The sequence below is a fragment of the Vitis riparia genome, chromosome 12 (genome assembly GCF_004353265.1).
Source record: "Vitis riparia cultivar Riparia Gloire de Montpellier isolate 1030 chromosome 12, EGFV_Vit.rip_1.0, whole genome shotgun sequence".
Taxonomy (NCBI): domain Eukaryota; kingdom Viridiplantae; phylum Streptophyta; class Magnoliopsida; order Vitales; family Vitaceae; genus Vitis; species Vitis riparia.
The window spans coordinates 19,957,124-19,977,107 of record NC_048442.1 but is presented as its reverse complement, the minus strand read 5'-3'; the positions used below and the strand labels follow the sequence as shown (position 1 = coordinate 19,977,107).

Genomic DNA, 19,984 nt, shown 5'->3' with positions numbered 1-19,984 from the left:
CTAGCATGATGGGGACATGTTTGGTGTTGTATCACTTGTCAAGAAAATTTCTAATTTTAAATTTTTCGGCCATTGACCTTACTTTTGTAATTAGTGTGTTTTTAACCTAACTTTGTACATGCTTGTCAGTGATGTTTATTTTTTGTCTAAATAGAAAAAGTCAAAATATTTGATTTTTTTTATTTAGTTAAAAATAATTCATTAACATCAACCAATATATTTAAATTAAATTTATTGATAACAAATTTACTTTACTTATATTGGTTAATATCAACAAGATACTTTTATCTCAATAGAAAAAAAATCAAATATTTTGATTTTTTCTATTAAGTCAAAAAACAAATACTACCTTCAATAATTTTATAAAAAAGTATAAGGTCATATTTGGTTTTGGAAAATACTAAACAAATTAAAAAATTATTAAAAAAATGATTTTCTTGTGTATGATTTCATTGAGAAAAAAAAATCAAATATAATTAAATTAATACATTTTCTTTTTCTTTTCTTCTCATCTTTCTTTAAATTTTCAGGAACCAATCATATCCTTTGATTCTCAAAAACTACTAAGGAAAGGAAAATAATATTAAGAAAAATAATTTTTTTTTCATATTTGATTCTATTATATAAAATATAAAATCAAATCAAATATAATTAAAATTAACAAAAAATTTATATATATAAAATTATTTAAATCTTATATATATGAATTAAATAAGTGAAATATGTTTCAAAAATTATATAAAAATAATTTATTAATATAATGTATTTTCCTTCTACTTTTCTTCCTCACATAAAACTAATCATAGCGTAAAACTTTAACAATTATATAACATTAATAACAAAGAGAATTTTTTTTTCCTTCTTACTTTGGGCATAGATCGGTACAAGTAGCTGAAAAAATTCATGGATGATTCATTATACAAGTGGGACAACTTGGACATACGGCATCAAGGATTCCAACTCATTTTTAAATGATAAAGGCATGTGAAAACAAGGCAATAATGCAGAGAAAGGTTAGGGGTATCACATTGTGGATCCCACTTTTTCAGCTTTGTTCACTTCATATATGCTTGACAGCACTGCAGAGAGATTGGTTGACTTGCTAGCAAGATCTGGGTATATGCCAATGAATAAGGTGGGATTAGAAATTGGAAAAATTTAGGGTAAAATAATCATTTAATTCAACAAATTGGACTAATATTCTAAGAGGTGCCCACTTTTTCACAGGCTTGAACATTTCAACTGATTGAACACACCTGCCTTGTCCAGGGCGGCCCGGGACTTTACTAGTGGGGATTTTTTCCAGGTTGGAAGGCTGGATCTTTTCCAATGTGTGTTTCTTATGTTCAGACTGCAAATTTCATTCAAAACCTAAATGATAATCCTAACTTTAGTTTGACCTTTACTTTGTGTCTTCCAACCTTCTCATCTGCCATTCTTTGTTGTGATTTTAGTATGTCTTTGGGTGGAAATTTCACCCAACATAGGATTTGAGCCTTTGAAGTGACCTCAATAATCAAAATAGAAAAGTAAAAGAAAGAAATCAAAGTACAAGAAAAGAAAATCCTTCTAATGTTAGGTAGAACAGAAAAAACACATATAAGGGTGTGTTTGATTTCTCATTTAGAAAAGAGAAATCAAAATTCTAGTAAAAGGAGGGGGGGGGGCCAAATTTCTCATTTCCTTTCTCTATTCTAGATTTCCAAACATGCCCTGCCCTTGAACTAATCCAACTAAAAAACAATATATTGGGCTCAGTGGACGGAACCCCTGGTATGGTTCTTGGGGAAGAACAGAGGGATGCAGGGCTTCACAGAGCACCAAATGGGCTATAAAATTCGAATGGAATGACTTTGTTGAATGCTATAGGAAGATCAAACAGATATGAATACTTGAAAATGCTTCACCAAACCCACATAATTGAAATTCATGGATCAGATTCTCAACAACAAAAAATGTTTTTGCTTCATTCATAACTTCGTCGTGGCAGATCCTAAACTCCTAATACACATCTCAGCAAAAAACTCTGTTTGCTTCACTAAAGAGCTTACATAAAAGAAGAGGTTACATTAAAGAGAGTTGCTCTCTTTTTCTTCACTGATAACCTGATTTAAATATGCTACTCTTGAGGAGCTAAATTAAATGCCTAACATATATACTACTCTGAACAAATGAATTTTACCATTTTCTTAGAATAAAAGAGGGTAGCTCACTCTGTTGTGTGCTCAAAGGATTAGTATAACTGCAATGAGCAAATGAACTGTGATTAAGGCCTGAACCCATCTGCCAGCTATTTGACTACAGCCGCTCAAATCTGCACTAGCAGGTCCCATTCCCATTGTGTTCGTTGACCCAACAAAGCTTCCATTGCTCCCCGTAAAGCTGCATCACCAATTTACAATGGTATTATGGTGGTGCAAAAATAGAGTTAAAATAAGAACATAGAAAGAGATGCAACTCTCATGGTTGAAATACCAGTAGGCTATGCAATTGAAGAATTTGCATATGACAATGTAAATGTGAGGTAGACAATTAATTCAATTCCTAGGAAGCCACTGTCCTCTGTTTTAGATGATTGATTATGGATGGGATGTCCAATGCAAATGTCTGTGGAGAAGTCATTACTCATTACTCATTACTCGTATGAAAATGCGTATTTTTTATGGGTGTATCATGGAAAATTGAAGTTGTTGATCTGTAACAATGGTGATGTCCCTTAGATGAAATCCCAGAACTAATACTCTGCCATCATTGTTCAGATGTCCAAAATTTTCTTAGGAACAAACCATCATGAAACCGACTTATTCAATTTCAATGAGATGTCTAGCTAATTCAACTCCCATCTCAAAGGATCTAGCTTTTCCAGAATCTAAACAGTATGGTTGCTGAGAAAATTGAGGAAAAGAAAAGGAACTGCCTTTTTTAATCCCAGATCTCTAATGATTTGGGACCCAAAAATGCTAATGAGCCTATGCAATATGGAGTCCCACCAGGTAAATAAAAGCACAGAACTTTCAATCATTTATTTCGTTTTCTTCAGTTTTCTCAGCAACCAAGCAGAGGGCAAGCCGCAAATCCTCAATAGAAGAATCTTAAACTAATTTCAAACAATTACCTGGATGGGAACTTGCAATTACCAAAACCTGAAAGAAAAAAAAAAAAACCCACCAGAAAACCCAAAACAAAATTATAAAAGGAAAATCAACGAAGATCCGAAAAACCAAAGCAAAATAAGAAATGGGTATTGGTGGTTTTGATGAAACTGACTGGGATTAAGAGAAGTGAGAGCGGCAGTGTTGTCAAAGGCACAGCTATCATCAGACCCATGCTTCAAGTAGTAATCATTGAAGGCAAACGACGCCGTTTTCTGCAGATCCTGGGAGTCATAGCAAGGCCCACCTTGTTGGATGGGGGAGCAGTCGGCACCGCCGGGTCCGCAGGCCCAATCCAGAGCCGTCTGGAGAGCGGGGTTGTCGGCGTTGTTCTTGGCTACGCACCACAGCTCCAGCGTGACGACGCCGTTTTGGGCCTTGGACTGTGCCGCCAGGGAGTGGAGTGGGAGAGTGACGGTGAGAAGAAGTGAGAAGAGGAAGAGTGAGAATTTCATGGTAGTAGGCTGGGGGTTTAGATTCTAGAAAGAGAAAGGTAAAGGGACTTACGGCTCTTTGTGATCAGCAAATATGACCGTTGTTGGTGCTGCGTGGCGTCTGTGGTAATGTCTACACTTTGGTACTTTCCGTGTCTCTGTTTTCAATTGTTTGGGGACAGTGACTGTTAATTTATTCAACATATTAGCTCGGAAATATTTTAACCTTTGCATTTTAATATTGTGTCTTTAACTTTTTTTAATGCATCACATAGTGACACCTTTATGAATAGGTCTATATATGTGGACATTAATTTCAGTGCTCTTTCTAATCTCCTTAAGAATTTCAAGAAATGCGATTGATTTATAGTGTGTTTGATTGTGATTTTATGAAGTATTTCTAATATTTTTTACACTTAATTTTTATTTTTATTTTTCAAGTATTAAAATATTAAAAATACTTTCTAAAATCATTACTAAACACACTTTTAGTCACATTTAATATATTTTCCTTTTATTTGTTTAATATATTCAACATAATTACCTCATGTGATGCTATATATGACTCTTGAAAATGTTAGATCACAAATTTTAATCATACACTTTCATACATTATTTCATGAATTAGCATTTCTAAATAATTCGAAGAAGTGACTATCATTGGTTTCTTGAGAAATCTCTATGATATTGCAATATTGCTGCATGTAAATACATAAAGAGGAGCTTAAAAATCACATGGTGTAATTTCGCATGATCATGCGAAAAATTCATATGACTATGCGAAAAATTTGTATGACTATGCGAAATGGATCGGGATTTGTATTGCAGGTTAAGGAGGATTTGCAAGTTGATTTTGCATGAACATGGGAAAATTTCACACACTCATGTGAAATGATCCAAAAGGTGTTTCAACATGGTGCCGCCACTCACCTTAGAATTTTGCACAATAGTACGAAATGTGAATATCTTATGTGAAATGTGCAAATTTCATCTGAAATATGAAACTTCTAAGTTTCATTGAATTTAGAAGGTTTTGGAAAACCTCTTAGATGATGCTAAGTGTCTACTTGATTTTGGCCTATAAATAAAAACTTGAAATTTTCATGTAAAAAGCTTTTTGATACTTTTGATTTTAGATTTTTCTAGAAATTCTTTCTCTTAATAGAATTCTCTATTTTCTTCCATTTTTCCTCATTTTCTCACTAACGAAACATGCCTTATGAGACCAAATCTCCAAGCATGAGTTACTAAATCTCATTTTTCTTGGAGGAAGGAGGATCTAGAGGCAAGATTTATGGTGAATTAGAAAAATGAGCTTTAATTGCAAAGGTAATTTGATCCAATTGATTGATTACCTGAATTTTGAGGATTTTTCTCTTCAAATTATCTTGAATGACTATTACATCACAAATTAGATAGATTAAGCAAATTCTTAAAGCTAGATTCAATGAGATTGAATAGTTGCATAGTATGAATAATTGGAAGATGATTTGAGATAAATTGAATATATAGTTTAAATTGATCTCTAGGATTAAATAACCTAATCTGAAGAGAAATTAGATCTAGACTTAAAGCTAAATCTAAAATAGGTTTCAATGAGAATTTTAGGTTTTTAATCTAACTTGATGAAAAAATAGATCTAAACATCTATTCACCATGGAAATTGTTTTATAGAAAATCCTAACTTTGAGAATTCATTTTCCTTATTAATTTTCTCCTATTTTACATTCTATTCTTCTTCTCAATTAGAAATCATTGTTATTTTGATTTTTTACCATGAATTGTCAAATCAATTTTACTTGATCACAATAATTTCTTTTCCTCCCATTTAAGCCTTAATTATCGAGAATAATCCATCCCAGTGGACGACACCTAAGACCGTTATACTATTGTAGCTTTTGCTAAAAAACCTTTTTAATTGGGTAAGAGTTACCTCAGCATAGTTGAATTAGATTATAAATTTTGTTTTGATTCGATTAACGATGAAAAAACAATCGATTAGTTCGCCTGTAAATACATGGCAATTACTTCCTCAACATGTCAAGTCGTTTAGCTTTGCATGATGTTTAGTGAATTAAACTATGAACAAAAGGGTCTTATAGAGATTTTGTGTGATAATAAGTTTGTTATTGCATTGATAAAGAATCTGATGCTTCATCATAAAAGCAAACACATAAGTATCAAATTTCATTATATTAGGGAACTTGCGAAAAATGACTAGATCAAACTTGAGTTTTGCATATTAGAAGATCAAGTTGTAGATCTTTTACAAAGCCACTAAAGGTGGATGTATTCAAGCAGTTGAAGATGATGTTTGGTGTGATTCATTTTACAAGTCGACTTAAGGGAGGCTATTGAAATTGTAATCCAATTTAAAATTAAATTAGAAGAATTTTAGGAATTTGAGAACCATTAGGAATTGTTATTTACTTTATATATATATATATATATATATATATATATATATATATATATATATATATATATAATTTGGACTTTTGGTCTAATATGAATTGGAGTCATAGTGTGGGTATGATTAGTTTATTATAAATAAGTTTGTTATTATGTTCAAAAATATAACATAATGTAATAAAATATCATTTTAGCAAACTATTATCAATACCCAATTGTGTGAGTTTCAATAGGAGTAGTTGAGTAAGAATCATTTAAACTTATAAAAAATTTCATTACTTTTCCTTTTTGTTTATGCTCTTCAAGATTCTTAATGACATTGCACGAGTATATTGACAAATCATTATAGGATGCTAATTCATCCCATAATACTTTCAGTTTAGTGAAATAGGTTGCAAAGGATGTCATCCCTTGGTGATGTGAAGCAATATCCCTTTTGATTTGGAATATTCTTAGGGTGTTGTTTTGTGAAAATCTTTCCTTAAGATCACACCATACTTCAGTGGAAGATTTAGTACATATAATAATGTTAGTAAGATTGGTTTTGATGGAGTAGAGAATCCATGACAAGACCTTGTCGTGACATCTTTTCTAGAGATTTTTTTTTTCATTAGATGGCGCTTCTTGATCATACCATTAACGAAACTAGTTTTGTCCCTAACACTAAGAGCTATGGTCATTGAACAACTTCAAGTGCCACAATTACCCCATTCAATGGTTTTCTAAGCAACATAATTCCTAAATGATTAAGTGATGAAGATGAAATGGGTCTGAGGAATCGAAAGGAACACCACCCTCGGTTGATTTTTACAAAGTTTTCTTCATCATTTGGTTTAAAAGAACAAGGCAAAGCAATGCCTAAGAGCAATGAGGCTCTAATACCATATAAAAATGCAAAGAAAAGAAATGGTTGAATAAGCTTTTTATAGTGTACATATCAATATCAAAGTTACAATGTTGCGTTTCTATACAATGAAACAAAGAAAGAAAAATAGAGGGAAAAAAAAAGTTGAATACATTTTATCTCCTCAACATCTCACATGTTTTACAATTTGATCCTCTATATTCAAAATCCAACACTTTACCTTTAATTACAAATCCTTTATAAAATTATAAAATAGAATTTTTTTTATATATTTTATTTAAATTCTAGTTTGAACTTAGAACAACTTTAAAATGGAATTTCTCAAATACTTTCAAAATATGACAATTACCAATTTTAATTTTTTATTTTAGAGAAATATTCGAAAGACTATTTGTGATTTTCGCATGCAATTGCGAATTGTGACAACTTTGAATTTTAACAAAATAGATGTGTTTTTTATTACATTCAGCCTTATTCCTTCCTTAAGATGTTGTTCATTAACCTTTTAATAAGTTTGAATAGTAAAGTGGTTAGTTTTAAATGTACTGGGATGAAGTATAAAACACAACAAAAGCTAAAAAATAAAAATATATCTAACCCTAAAAAAATAAAAAAGAACCGACATTGATATGGACAACTAAAATAGGGAAGATAAATCGAGTTATTTATAAATTACGATGAGAATGAAAAGCATACAACAATGAAGTTGACCATGACATTATGTGCGCAAGTTGAAAACAACTACAGCTGCCCAAATGTTAACATGACTTAGGCTTGGTGGGCCAACATATGCCATTTCTAAATTTGACTAGGCCTTTTCTCAAGTTGGTCTCTCACTCTCACATGGACCCTTCCCCACAATTTTTTATGAACTTCCTGAAACTTGTAAGAGAACTATTATATTTCGTCTTTTTTAAAGTTGGCTTCAAAGAACATAAAGCAACCATACATAAGGATAATGAATATATATATTTCCCGACACAGTGACGGTGCATGGCATGAATCCACATTTATAGTTGCAGTAGCTATCTAATGAAGCCCAGTGTTTCAAAACATTGTATAGCTAGGGATCATGCTAAACTCAACACCCTTTAAGTTGAGGCCTTTAGGTGGACATTGCATTTGATAAGAAGGTTCCAAAGGCAGTGATGACACCCTCAAAAAATATAAAAGAGACTGAAGTGGGTGGGGGAGGAAAGGAAACCATTGTATCTTTTTATTAGGAAAAGCAAACCATCATACATTGGGAATGTTATCATTTGTGGTGGCTTACTCCATTTAGGAGGCACTATTTCTCTTATAGGGAGATCATCAGGAAGAATAAAAAAATGAATAAATAAATAAATGAGAATCTGACGTGGACAAAGCTACAATTTTTCCTTTCTGTCATCTCATTTGCTTTCGAAGAAAGCTCCAAATAATGAGAATTATCAGCACCTCGGATGTGAAGTTCCATGTTAAATGGCGAAAATAAAGCAGGCCTAAGAAGACTGACAAGCAAAGGAGCTTGTTCATGCTCACTGCTCCATATATCTGCATGCAGCAAACAATTCATATATGGTTATGAATTAGAACATCATGACGGTAACCCAAAATTCAATCAGTTACCATAGACATATAGAAGCAACAATGAAGTCTAATACATCAACTTAGGCTAACCTTTGAAAATGTTAAAGAAGTGATCCTCAACTTCTTTTGGCTGGCAAACATTAGAGCTGACACTGCCTCGCTGGAGCTAGCGAAAGGCAGAACAGCAAATGAGAACAGGAAAGAAGGAATGTTTGTAGCAGTGGAGAAGTTGCCAACAGCATTGACTAGAGGATCAGCAAATGTAGCAGCTATCAGAGACCCCAAAAGCAACATCAGCACTGCTTTAGAGACACTCCATTTGGGGTTTTCGATCTTTGCAATCTCATCACTCTGAACACCCAGCAGTTCATGCTCTTTGTTTGTTGCATGCAAATTCATTAATTTAGAGATGTTACGACACTAACAGTGAGGATTCAATCAAGGACGGAACTGGGAATAACACGACATTGATGACATACCAAATTGAAGTGGTCTACAACTAGTCTTGTCTTCAAATCATTGTCACTGGAACAAATTGCTGAATGCTTAGCCTTAGCAAGCCAGCTTGAGATTCCTTTAATGAAGGCATCTATATTAATTTTAGAATCCCCACATGAATCAAAATCTCTCATTACTTCTCCAACAGCATCATTAATAGCTGAATCTTTGTCTTTAATCTGGATTCCTGTTATCAGTGCTCTTAATTCACTAGCCGAGAGCAACTGATCTGAATTCTCACCAATCATCGCAAATAACCTTCTGATAACTTCTACATCAGGTTCCCCATTAGCGGTTAAGAGCCTCCCCAATGAACAGCATTTCAAATTTTTTACAGTTCTCGGCATAATATGCATGGGGTTTGTATAAGCAAGTCTTCTTTTCAAAATAGAAGGGTGAAAGACCTGCAACAATATTTGATTTGAAATTATGAAGAAGGTAGCATAAGAAAGCGTTTGGTTATTGAAAATACAGAATATTTCAATAAGCAGCAAAATTTGAGTTTACAGAATATTTCAATAAGCAGCAAAATTTGAGTTCAAGTGGACAAATACCTGATAGAGGCAATATGCAAGCAATAGAGAAACAGAGATAATGAGTGAAATCAAGGCCACTAAGAAAATTGGTGAAGTCCTGTTGAGAATTTGTGATAGTTGGATTATTATGAATGGCATGACAGATATGATCATGATCCTTGCAGTATAGCTATTTCTGACGTCAGTGCCAACAGCTGAACCTGAAGATAGAAATAATGGAACATAAATTATTCGGTAATAGTTCAAAATTTCGAATCAATCACTGTTGATATCGAAATGGTTCAAGTCATTAAAGAGTAGAGTGAATTACCATCCATGATGCAGCATCCCCCTAGCAACATCAGAAGCATAGCAGTTGATCCAGTTAGCAAACCGATCCCAGCTGACACCTTATCATTTTGAGCAGTTTCTTTGTTCCCACATAGCCTGGATGCTTCAAAATGCCGACAACAAACAATTCCATCAGCGTATATAGAATAATTAGATTACATAGTGGATGTTTTGGAATATTCTGCATTTTTTGGTTGACTAATAGGAAACTTTAATTCAATGGTATTAGGTGAGGAAAATGGCATCTGCTGAAGCAAGAGGAAGAAGGTTCCCGAAATTTTTGTTTCAACAAATGGGTTCAGATATGGAATGGATACACAAGTTAGTTCTTATAACTTGGACTAAAGAAGTCATTAATTTCAAGAGAGATCTTGGTTTAAATCGATCTTACCAAAGCTGATAAGCGCATCAAGAAGCGAGCCGAGCAGAGGTAGAAAAACTCCACCAGTAATTCTAGGACTAACAACTTCCACCAGAATCTCACTCCCATCATACAAGAGCTTGGCTGCAAACAACATCAAGGAAACAAACACAAGGATAAGGAAAATGTTTCCAGGCACAGTGGTGGTGTACGGCATGAATCCAATCGTCTGGCTATAGCTATCTGATGAAGGCCAGTGCTCAAAAACAATAAAATCTGATTGCTGAATCTCTCCAACTCCATCAGAGACCAGCCCAGAGGAAGAGTTAGCTAAAATAGCAAGTCCACAATTCCCGGGGTTCACTAGCATGAGAAGAGCCATCGCTAGAAAAAAGAGTGCATGTTTCCTTGCCATTCTTGAGCTTGCCTTATGCCAATACGCCCTGTATCATGCCATATGTATATATACACTTACTTTTAAACATTATACTATATATTGGGTATGATTTAGGAGGCCACTTGAAGTTTGACTCCTATATTAAAATGATCCATTTGCAAATTTTATGCTCAATCATTCGACGAAATGCATATTTTATGATTATTTGACTCATAAGTTTTCTGTGATTGTCACGTGTGAATTAGAACATTATGAGTAGGCGTGTGGAGTGGGTAGAAAGTAGTGTGGACTGTGGCCTGGTCATTTTCTAACAATTGTCGTGTCCCCATGAATTTTATTCAATGCATATAAAGTAGGTAGAAAGCAACGCGCACCGGGGCCAGTGAATTTTATTTTATAATCTTTTCAAATCGCAAATGAATCTCATTAAGATTATCATTCCAAATTCATTAAATAAGAAGTCGCTTGTCTTCTTATTGGATTGCTCTAGAATTCATTGACAATAAATTATACACGTTCTTAAGCTACAAACATTACATCCGTGGCAGGTGAATTTTGCCAATTCAAGATAGTGTTAGGGGAGAGGTTAACTATGTGGATCCAATCCCAATGATGAATGCAACAAACACAAAAACATGATCTTAATGGCATTGAAGCTAAGTTTAAGAGAATATTTAAGTAACATCAATTAATCTTTTATTGTATGTTTATGTTTTTTTAACTATTGGATTTAACAGTTCCATTTCATATTTAACCCAAATTTTTTCAATTTAGAATAAGAACACCAAGAGTTGTCTTACGCTCCTTTGTGCTTCCTCTCTTCAATTTAAATTGGAAGTGTTCAGTTTTTGATAAAATATTCCTTACTTGATTTCCAAGAAAATCATCCTTATTCCAATTTTCTAATCATTTTTCAATTGGATTTCATTAAAAAATGGGTTGATTCATATTATTCATTCATATTTCATTTTTGCATTTATTTGAGTTTGAGTCAAAACTTATTTTCTTTTTGGTTGAGCTTTAAGAGGAGGTTGATATTAAGTTTGGCATTCACTCTAAGTATGTTAGAGAAAATGAAGGCATGTTAATGAAGTGAGAATGTGTAGGTCACGTAGTTTGTGAAAGATTGATAGATTTGAACTAGGTAAATCCTTACATTTTGATTGTTTTTCATAATAGAAGCTTTTGATCACCGATAGTTTTGTGATTTTTGATCTATTGAGAGATTTTCCACATAAACATTTAATATTATTATATCTCTCCCATTCTTCTCAATTACTCATTTTTATTTATTGATATCAATTTCTTACTTGGTCATACATCTCGAATGAGTGAAAAATAAGTTAACATAAGTTGAATTATTGTTTGGAAATCTTGGAAACTTAAGCCAAATGTATGGCCAACCTTATGGGATATTCTTTATTTATTTTTGTATTGGTCCGGAAAGGCAGCAACTGCTGAAGAAAGTGGGAGAAGATCGATATTGAAATCAAGACGAGTAGAGAGATCTTGCCACTGTCGTAAATCTCTGAACTTGAGTACAGAAGAGGTGCAGGAAATGAATAAATTATATTTTTTGAAATTGCAAATTCAAAAAGTGGTTGAGATATGGAATGGATGCATACCAATGCTGATAAAAGCATCAGGAAGTGAGCTGAGCAGAGGTAGAAAAACTCACTTCATTTAAAAACTTGCCTGCAAATAACATCAAGTACCCATACACAAGGACAAGAAATATGTTTCCCAACATAATGGTGGTGCAAAGCATGAATCCATATCCATGGTTGCAGTAGCGATCTAATGAGGCCAATTGTTTAAAAGCAACAAAAACTGGTTTCTGACCCTCTCCAACTCCATCATGGACCAGCTCAAAGGAGGCCAAGTTAGCTACAATATGCCCATAAGTTCCTGTGCTCGCCAGCATGGCTAAAAAAGAGTGCATGTTTCATAGCCATGCTTGAGCTTAATCAATTGGCTTTGTGATCAGAACCTAATTAATGTAGCCCATAAATAATACTATTCTTCTCCATATATATTGGCCCAACTTCTTTGTTACATATTATACAATGAGTATGGTCAAGTAGATTGCACTTCAAGTCTAACACATAACATTAAATCAATTTATTTGCAAACTTTGTGATAAATCACTCAACGATACAAGAATATTTTACGATCATTTTTCAGTGTGAATTGGAATACTACGTACGAGTAGGTGGAAAGCAATGTGGACAGTGGACCCTTCATGAAAATTATACCAATTCATCCTACAAGTACCATAAATATTCTAAATCTCTTAATAAAAATTATAGTTTATATACAGTTCTTTGAAACAAAAACCCATTTATTTGTTCTCCAAATATGTAAGCAAGATTGGGTTTCACGGCCATTGTCTCTTTTTAGATAGTCATTTGTCCGTCAAAAAAGGGGGGTTAATGTCATTTATTCTACTATCATTCATTGATTCACTCATTGTTATGGTGACATATGTCTATCTCCATCTTATACTAAACCAAGTAATTAACAAATGAGAAATCAGGAAAAGGGATCAATAAGTCAGGAAAAATTATTTTTTCTCTAAGAATTTGGTTCAGGAAAGGGACAATTGTAGAATCTCAAAAAATTTATGTTATTTAGATTCTTTATAACGATAATGATGATAAAAATGTTTTACAAATTTTATTAGAAAATGCACTTAAAAGCAATTTGTTAATTTGGATAGACAAAAACAAATGAAAAAGTAAAATTAGAAAGAATTTTCAAACTCTTTAATTTGATTTAGCATTAGAAAATTAAAGAAATTAATGAAAATATTAAAAATTATTTTAGAATTGTAGCCCCAAACACTTGATAATAAAAATAAAGAAAAATAAAATACCACCAAATCCACCCAGCCCCCAATTCTCTCTTTCTCTCTCTCTCTCTTAAGCTTTTTAAACTTTCAACTTGAATTCTAAAATGTTTTAAGGGAAAATTGAAAGAAAATGAAAAGCTAATAAAAAATAAAAGAAGAAAAGATTGAATTCAATAAATTTTTTACATTGTCTCAAGTTTTTTTCCTCTTCTCCCTTTAATTGTGTAAAGAATGAATAATGTTAAAATGGATATATATATATATATATATATCTATTTTATATTTTTTTAATATATTTAACTATCTTCTAATTAAATCAAATAATTCTTTTTTTCCACATTAAAGGAGAGGCTACAAGTTTTTGGAAATCGATATATCCAATATATCTATAAAATCGAGTTATTGATATTCATAAAACCGATATTTTTTATCTTTAATACAATCAACTTTTAATAATAACATCCTCCAATATTTACATTTTTTAATGTTAATCTTTTACGACATGCTTTTACTTGCACATTGTTGAATAAAGTCATATCAACATTCAGTTAGTAAACATAGTTAATTTAATATTGTAATGAATGTTGGCTTATATTCCCTCCTTACTTCTTGTTGGAGAAACTCAACACCCAATGAGTTTAGTCCTTTAGGTGGACATTGTACTTGACAAGAAAGTACCCAAGGTAACAACACCCTCGATATCAATGTCGGTACCGACACCCTCAAAGGTCAACCGTTAAAGAGAATGGCCCCATGGAGAAGGGGGCAAATCTTCTTACCTTCTCATTGGAAAGCAAACCTTCATATTCTGTAGGGGTTGTCTTTTGTTGGTATTTGTTTCTCAACTTACTAAACTTGCCCAGCTAAAAATATAGTCACAGGGGAGAGGGTGGGTAGAATAGACTTTCTTCTAGCCAAGCTTGTGCTGATATACTGGTGTATGCAAACAGCGGACTTCTTATCATTAATGAAAAACATTTACAATTATACATTCTCTGACCCAAAAAAAAAAAAAAACCATGAAAAATATATGGATACATCATGGGATAATGTTGAAGGTACTACAAGATCTCAAATGTTGTTGAGGTTACCTCAAGTCTCTAGGTTGTCAGACATAGAACTACCTAATTTTTAATTGCTCTTGAAGCATCCAAGAGACCAAAAAAAGAAAAAAGGAGAGAATCTGACGTGGACCAAGCCAAGAGTTTTCTTTTTTGGTCATCCCATGTTTTTTGGAAGAAAGCTCCAAACAATGAGTATAATCAGCACATCAGATGTGAAGTTCCATGTTAAATGGCGAAAATAAAGCAGGCCTAAGAAGATTGACAGGCAAAGGAGGTTGTTCATGCTCACCGCCCCATATATCTGCAGTAAACAATTCATGTAGAGCTACAAATTAGAACGTCATAACTAGAACCGAAAAGTAACCAAGTTCAAAGTGCAAGGGGAGAGACAAACCTTTGAAAATGTTAAAGAAATCCTCAACTTGTTTTGGCTGGCAAACATTAGAGCTGCCACCGCCTCACTGGAGATGGCGAAAGGCAGAACAGTAAATGAGACAAGGAAAGAAGGAATGTTTGTATCAGTGGAGAAGTTGCCGACAGCATTGATAAGAGAATCAGCAAATGTAGCAGCTATCAGAGATCCCAAAAGCAGCATCAGCACTGCTTTAGAGGCACTCCATTTGGGGTTTTTGATCTTTGCAACCTCATCACTCTGAACACCCAGCAGTTCATGCTCTCTGTTTGCCGCCTGCAAATACATTAATTTAGAGATGTTACAACACTAACAGTAAGGATTCAATCAGGACTGGACAAAGAATAACACGGCGTTGATAGCATACCAAATTGAAGAAGTCTACAACTAGTCTTGTATTCAAATCATTGTCACTGGAACAAGCTGCTGAATTCTTACTACGCCATTTTGAGATTTCTTTGATAAACACATCGATATTAATTTTAGAATCCCCACATGAATCAAAATCTCTCATTACTTCTCCAACAGCATCATCAATGGCTGAATCTTTGTCTTTAATCGGGAATCCTGTTATCAGCGCTCTTAACTCACTAGCAGAGATCAACTGATCTGAATTCTCTCCAATCACCTCATATAACCTTCTCATATCTTCCACATCAGGTTCATCATTAGCTGTTAAGAGCCTTCCCAATGAACAACTTTTCAAATTTTTTTCAGTTCTAGGCATAATATGCTTGGGGTTTGCATATGTAAGTCTTCTTTTCAAAATAGAAGGGTGAAAGACCTGCAACAACATTTCATTTGAAAGTTACGAAGAAGGTAGCATAAGAAAACGTTTGGTTATTGAAAATACAAAATATGTCAATAAGAAGCAAAATTTGAGTTGAAGTAGACAAATACCTGATAAAGGCAATATGCAAGCAATAAAGAAACAGAGATAATGAGTGAAATCAAGACCACTAAGCAAATCGGTGAAGTCCTGTTGAGAATTTGTGATAGTTGGATTATGATGAATGGCATGACAGATTTGACCATGATCCTCGCAGTATAGCTAGCCCTGACGTTAGTACTAAGAGCTGAACCTGAAAATAGAAATGAAGGAATATGCATTATGTACTGCTAGGATAACAAAATTTCATGGTTTAAAATTTCAATGCAATCCCTGTTGAAATCGAAATAGTTGAAGTAATTGAAGAGTATAGTGAAGTACCATCTATGATGTAGCATCCCCCTAGCAACATCAGAAGCATAGCAGTTGATCCAGTTAGCAAACCGATCCCAGCTGACACCTTATCATTTTCAGCAGTTTCTGTGTTCCCACATAGCTTGGATGCTTCAAAATGCCGACAACAAAGCATTCCATCAGTGTGCATAAAATAATCAGATTACAAGGTGGATGTTTTGGAATATTCTGGAATTTTTTTTTTTTTTTTTTGTGACTAATTTGGAACTCTAAGTCGATGGTATTAATTAGGTCCGGAAAATGGCAACTGCTGAAGCAAGAGTGAGAAGGTTCCCGTAAAGGAAAAATCAACAGATGGGTTGAGATATGGAACCGTAAGTTCTAAAGAAGGGATGAATTTCAAGAGAGAGATTGGTTTAAATCAATCTTACCAAAGCTGATAATAGCATCAAGAAGCGAGCCGAGCAGAGGTAGAAAAACCCCACCAGAAATTCTAGGACTAACAACTTCCACCAGAATTTCACTCCCGTCATACAAGAGCTTGGCTGCAAACAACATCAATGAAACATACACAAGCATAAGGAATATGTTTCCAGGCACAGTGGTGGTGCATGGCATGAATCCAATCCTCTGGCTATAGCTGCTATCTGATGAAGGCCAGTGCTCAAAAACAATAAAATCTGGTTGCTGAACCTCTCCAACTCCATCAGAAACGAGCGCAAAGGAAGAATTAGCTTCCATAGTAAGTGCACAATATCCTGGATTAACTAGCATGACAAGAATCATTGCTACAAAAAAGAGTTCATGTTTCGTAGCCATTCTTTAGCTTGCCTTAGGCCAATATGCCCTACTAATATATATATATATACGTTAACTAGTATACTGTCAGTATGATTCAGGGGTCCACTCCAAGTTTGGCTAATACTATTTCAAATGTTTTATTTGCAAATTTTATGATTATTTTAACTCATGACTTTTCTGTCTTGGTCACGTGTTAATTGGAACAGCGCGTGAAGTAGTTAGAAAACAATGTGGAGTCGTGGACTGTGGACTGGTCATTTTCTGAAAATTATCATGTCCCCATGAATTTTATTCAATGCGCGTAAAGTAGGTAGAAAGCAGCGCGAACGGGGACTGGTCACTCTAAAATCTTATGCCCATCAGCCATGTGAATTTTATTTGATTTTCAAGGCAACGTGATATGTTTGCTGCAAAGAGCGTGTGAATTTTATTTATACTAAAAAATTTCATTCCAAAGTCATTCAATAAGATGTGGCTTGTCTCCATAATGGAGTACCATAGAATTAATTGCTGCAAACGTTACATTCTTGGCACGTTTCTAATAAAACAATTACGTGCCCAAGTTGCATTAATTTTCCCATAATTCAAGATATATTGTTAGGGGAGAGTTTAATTATGTGGATCCAATGTGAAGGGAACAACAACTATCAAGAAAATTCAGCAAGGAATGAGACATCTTGTTGCTAGATCATGTTCTTATGTCATTGTTTGTGTACTTGGAAGCTATAATTCATTTATTGGTGTAATAATATAGAGTTGAAGTTTATCCATATGCTGAGGTAGATTAGGTTGGAATGTGGTTTGACCCATAAGACAAATATCAATTAAGTGAACTAGATTCTAACAATGATAAATACTCTAATGATCAATTTGTTTGATAGTTGAGTAAAACCCCTATAAAATAATACTTTTAGGATCAAGAGAAATTAATATCTTAGTGAGATTATTAATTTATAAATAGTATTATGTTTTTATTATTCAATACTTGTACATATATGATTTATAATTTTAAAAACAATTGATGTGATAAAAAAAAATAATAAATAAAAATGTAAAAGACTCTAAAAAATAAAAAATAATTATTAATTGTAAAAAATAGATAAAAACTTCTAAAAATAAGATATGTAACATAAAAAAATTATGCCCTAAAAGATACAAAGGTTTTTTTAAAAGATAGGAAAGTTTCAAGTATTTGATGATTTCAAGGAGTAATTTGAAATAACCCGTATTGAAACCAAAAGATTTTATTATTTAACTAAAATTACTAATTTATTGAAAACTTATTTATCAAATAATTGTCCCATTTTGTGCCTACTTTTCTTATTAACACAGTTATGTATTAAAGTTTATATATGATTATGTGATTGCTTTTAGAGTATATTTATCAATTTTTCGAGATGACAAATAGAATTTTTCGAGATATTCTTTCTTTTGTAGGGAGATTGCTTTTAGGAGTATATATATCAATTTTTCGAGATAATATTGCCTCACCTTTAAAGGCAATCTCATCAAAGAAACTTGCCTCAATCATATAAGCCTTAGCTCACCCAAATGGAGAAATGAGGGAAGCTATGCATGGTAACAGGCTCACCATTTTAGAAAGCCTTTGTGAATTGATGCATTCATGGTGGTATAACATTGTGCTAACATGTTACCAAGCTTTTGCCTCTACCACATGGAACAAAAAGATCAAGAATAATTTGTCCCTTGGTTAAGTATCTTCCATAGGCAAAGCCTACGATTCAATAGGCTGAGGAAGTATCCAATCAAGAGATGTCAATCACTTGGAAAATTGAGAAGGATATGATGTTGAAAGAGGCAGGCACCATTGTCAACTAAAGCCTCGATCATCTCCACACAATTGATTGAAACGAAGAAGGTTTCCATCCATCGGTCTAGATAAGATCCAATGGTCCACGACTCTATAAGAAAGACATTCCAAAAGGTAACTCGTGACTTTTATTACAAAAAGAGAGTTGGAAGTCAATTATGCTAATTATCAAGAGAAGCTTTAGCACCAAATAATTAGGCACATAGTAAGCTTGTGTTATCTCCACTATGTTTTGCCACTCGTAAACATCATTCTTGCTCTACATGTGAAGTCGATGTATTGTAGAGAGAGTGTGTGAGTTACAATTGTTGCCAATCCCTTTGACTTGGGCTCATCTCTGAGGTTGACCAAATCTTCCCAGTTAGAGAAAAGACCGGGTTAAGAGACAACGTGATTTATTTAATTATTATTTTTTAAATAATTTGTTGTAGTCGTTCAACTTTTTTTGAAGAGTCCCCGTTAGACTTCTCTGCCTGTAAATGCTCCCGCTTCTCTGAGTCCCTCTCAAGATTTTTAAAGAAACCTTCTCCCATAACCTGACTCTTTTCTCTGCACATATTCCTGCAACTGCATCCCACTACAGCACCTATTCCAGCAGCCCATTGTTGTACCTGTTCCTGCATCCATTATTGCACCTGCTCCTACTGCCACTGTTGCACCTGTTCATATAGCCCGCTGTACCTACCACTGCTACAGCCCATGGCCTGCAGCTGCTCCTCATTTGCTGCTTCTATACAGCAGTAGGTTCAATTACAGCCTCTGCAACGAGGTCTTTTGTATCATTGCACGGGTTGCAGTCATACCAAACCGAACCGAGTGCTGCACATATTTCTAGCTACCTGCAGTTATCTTATATTGTCTTGCATCCTTGCTCTTACCGTATACAAGTTTGCAACCCTTTTATGTTGTACACTTTCTTTTGGAGAAATTACAATTATATAATCATGAATTGTACTGTGTCTCATCAAAGAAATGAATCTAAGACGAGGTCATTGATTGTTGTATATTGGAAATAGGATGTTGATTATTGAGTTCATCTTTGAAGAGGATGAACTTATTTTAAGGACAATGTCTCGTCACAACTCAGTCTTTTACTCCAGTAAGTATTCCTTTCCTTTTTATTCTGTTTCTTGTTTATTCAATTTTAGGCTAGATCGAAATTGCTTAAATTTTTTTAGATTTCTAAATTCAACAATCTTAAAATAAGTTTTTAAATGAAGGCTTTCTAGTTCACACCTACTCTAATACCTTTAAAATTGATTCCTTCAATGGGATATTTTTCAAGAGA

General features: G+C 33.6%; 3 protein-coding genes across 4 annotated transcripts; all 3 read right to left on the bottom strand.

Annotated features, from left to right (window-relative positions):
• Nucleotides 1–866: 866 nt before the first annotated feature.
• LOC117926171 (PLASMODESMATA CALLOSE-BINDING PROTEIN 5-like) lies at nucleotides 867–3,693 on the bottom strand. Of its 2 annotated transcripts, XM_034845250.1 has the most exons (4): nucleotides 3,268–3,693; nucleotides 3,116–3,143; nucleotides 2,214–2,382; nucleotides 867–1,112 (listed from the first exon to the last, which is right to left on the bottom strand). In XM_034845250.1, exons 1-3 carry the CDS (start codon nucleotides 3,605–3,607, stop codon nucleotides 2,226–2,228), a joined length of 525 nt encoding a protein of 174 aa, XP_034701141.1. In that variant the 5' UTR covers nucleotides 3,608–3,693; the 3' UTR covers nucleotides 867–1,112; nucleotides 2,214–2,225. The 2 variants fall into 2 exon arrangements, with proteins under 2 accessions (XP_034701141.1, XP_034701139.1); XM_034845248.1 differs by lacking the exon at nucleotides 867–1,112 and having other exon boundaries at nucleotides 1,921–2,382; nucleotides 3,268–3,690.
• Nucleotides 3,694–8,156: 4,463 nt separating this feature from the next.
• Nucleotides 8,157–10,560, bottom strand: LOC117926080 (sodium/calcium exchanger NCL-like). Its single transcript, XM_034845165.1, has 6 exons — nucleotides 10,188–10,560; nucleotides 9,777–9,899; nucleotides 9,485–9,666; nucleotides 8,912–9,334; nucleotides 8,523–8,852; nucleotides 8,157–8,396 (listed from the first exon to the last, which is right to left on the bottom strand). The coding sequence occupies exons 1-6, from the start codon at nucleotides 10,537–10,539 to the stop codon at nucleotides 8,250–8,252; spliced, it is 1,557 nt and encodes a 518-aa protein (XP_034701056.1). The 5' UTR covers nucleotides 10,540–10,560; the 3' UTR covers nucleotides 8,157–8,249.
• A 4,055-nt stretch (nucleotides 10,561–14,615) lies between these two features.
• LOC117926457 (sodium/calcium exchanger NCL-like) lies at nucleotides 14,616–16,865 on the bottom strand. Its single transcript, XM_034845550.1, has 6 exons — nucleotides 16,496–16,865; nucleotides 16,092–16,214; nucleotides 15,782–15,963; nucleotides 15,249–15,665; nucleotides 14,864–15,157; nucleotides 14,616–14,770 (listed from the first exon to the last, which is right to left on the bottom strand). The coding sequence occupies exons 1-6, from the start codon at nucleotides 16,848–16,850 to the stop codon at nucleotides 14,624–14,626; spliced, it is 1,518 nt and encodes a 505-aa protein (XP_034701441.1). The 5' UTR covers nucleotides 16,851–16,865; the 3' UTR covers nucleotides 14,616–14,623.
• Between the last annotated feature and the right edge of the window lie 3,119 nt (nucleotides 16,866–19,984).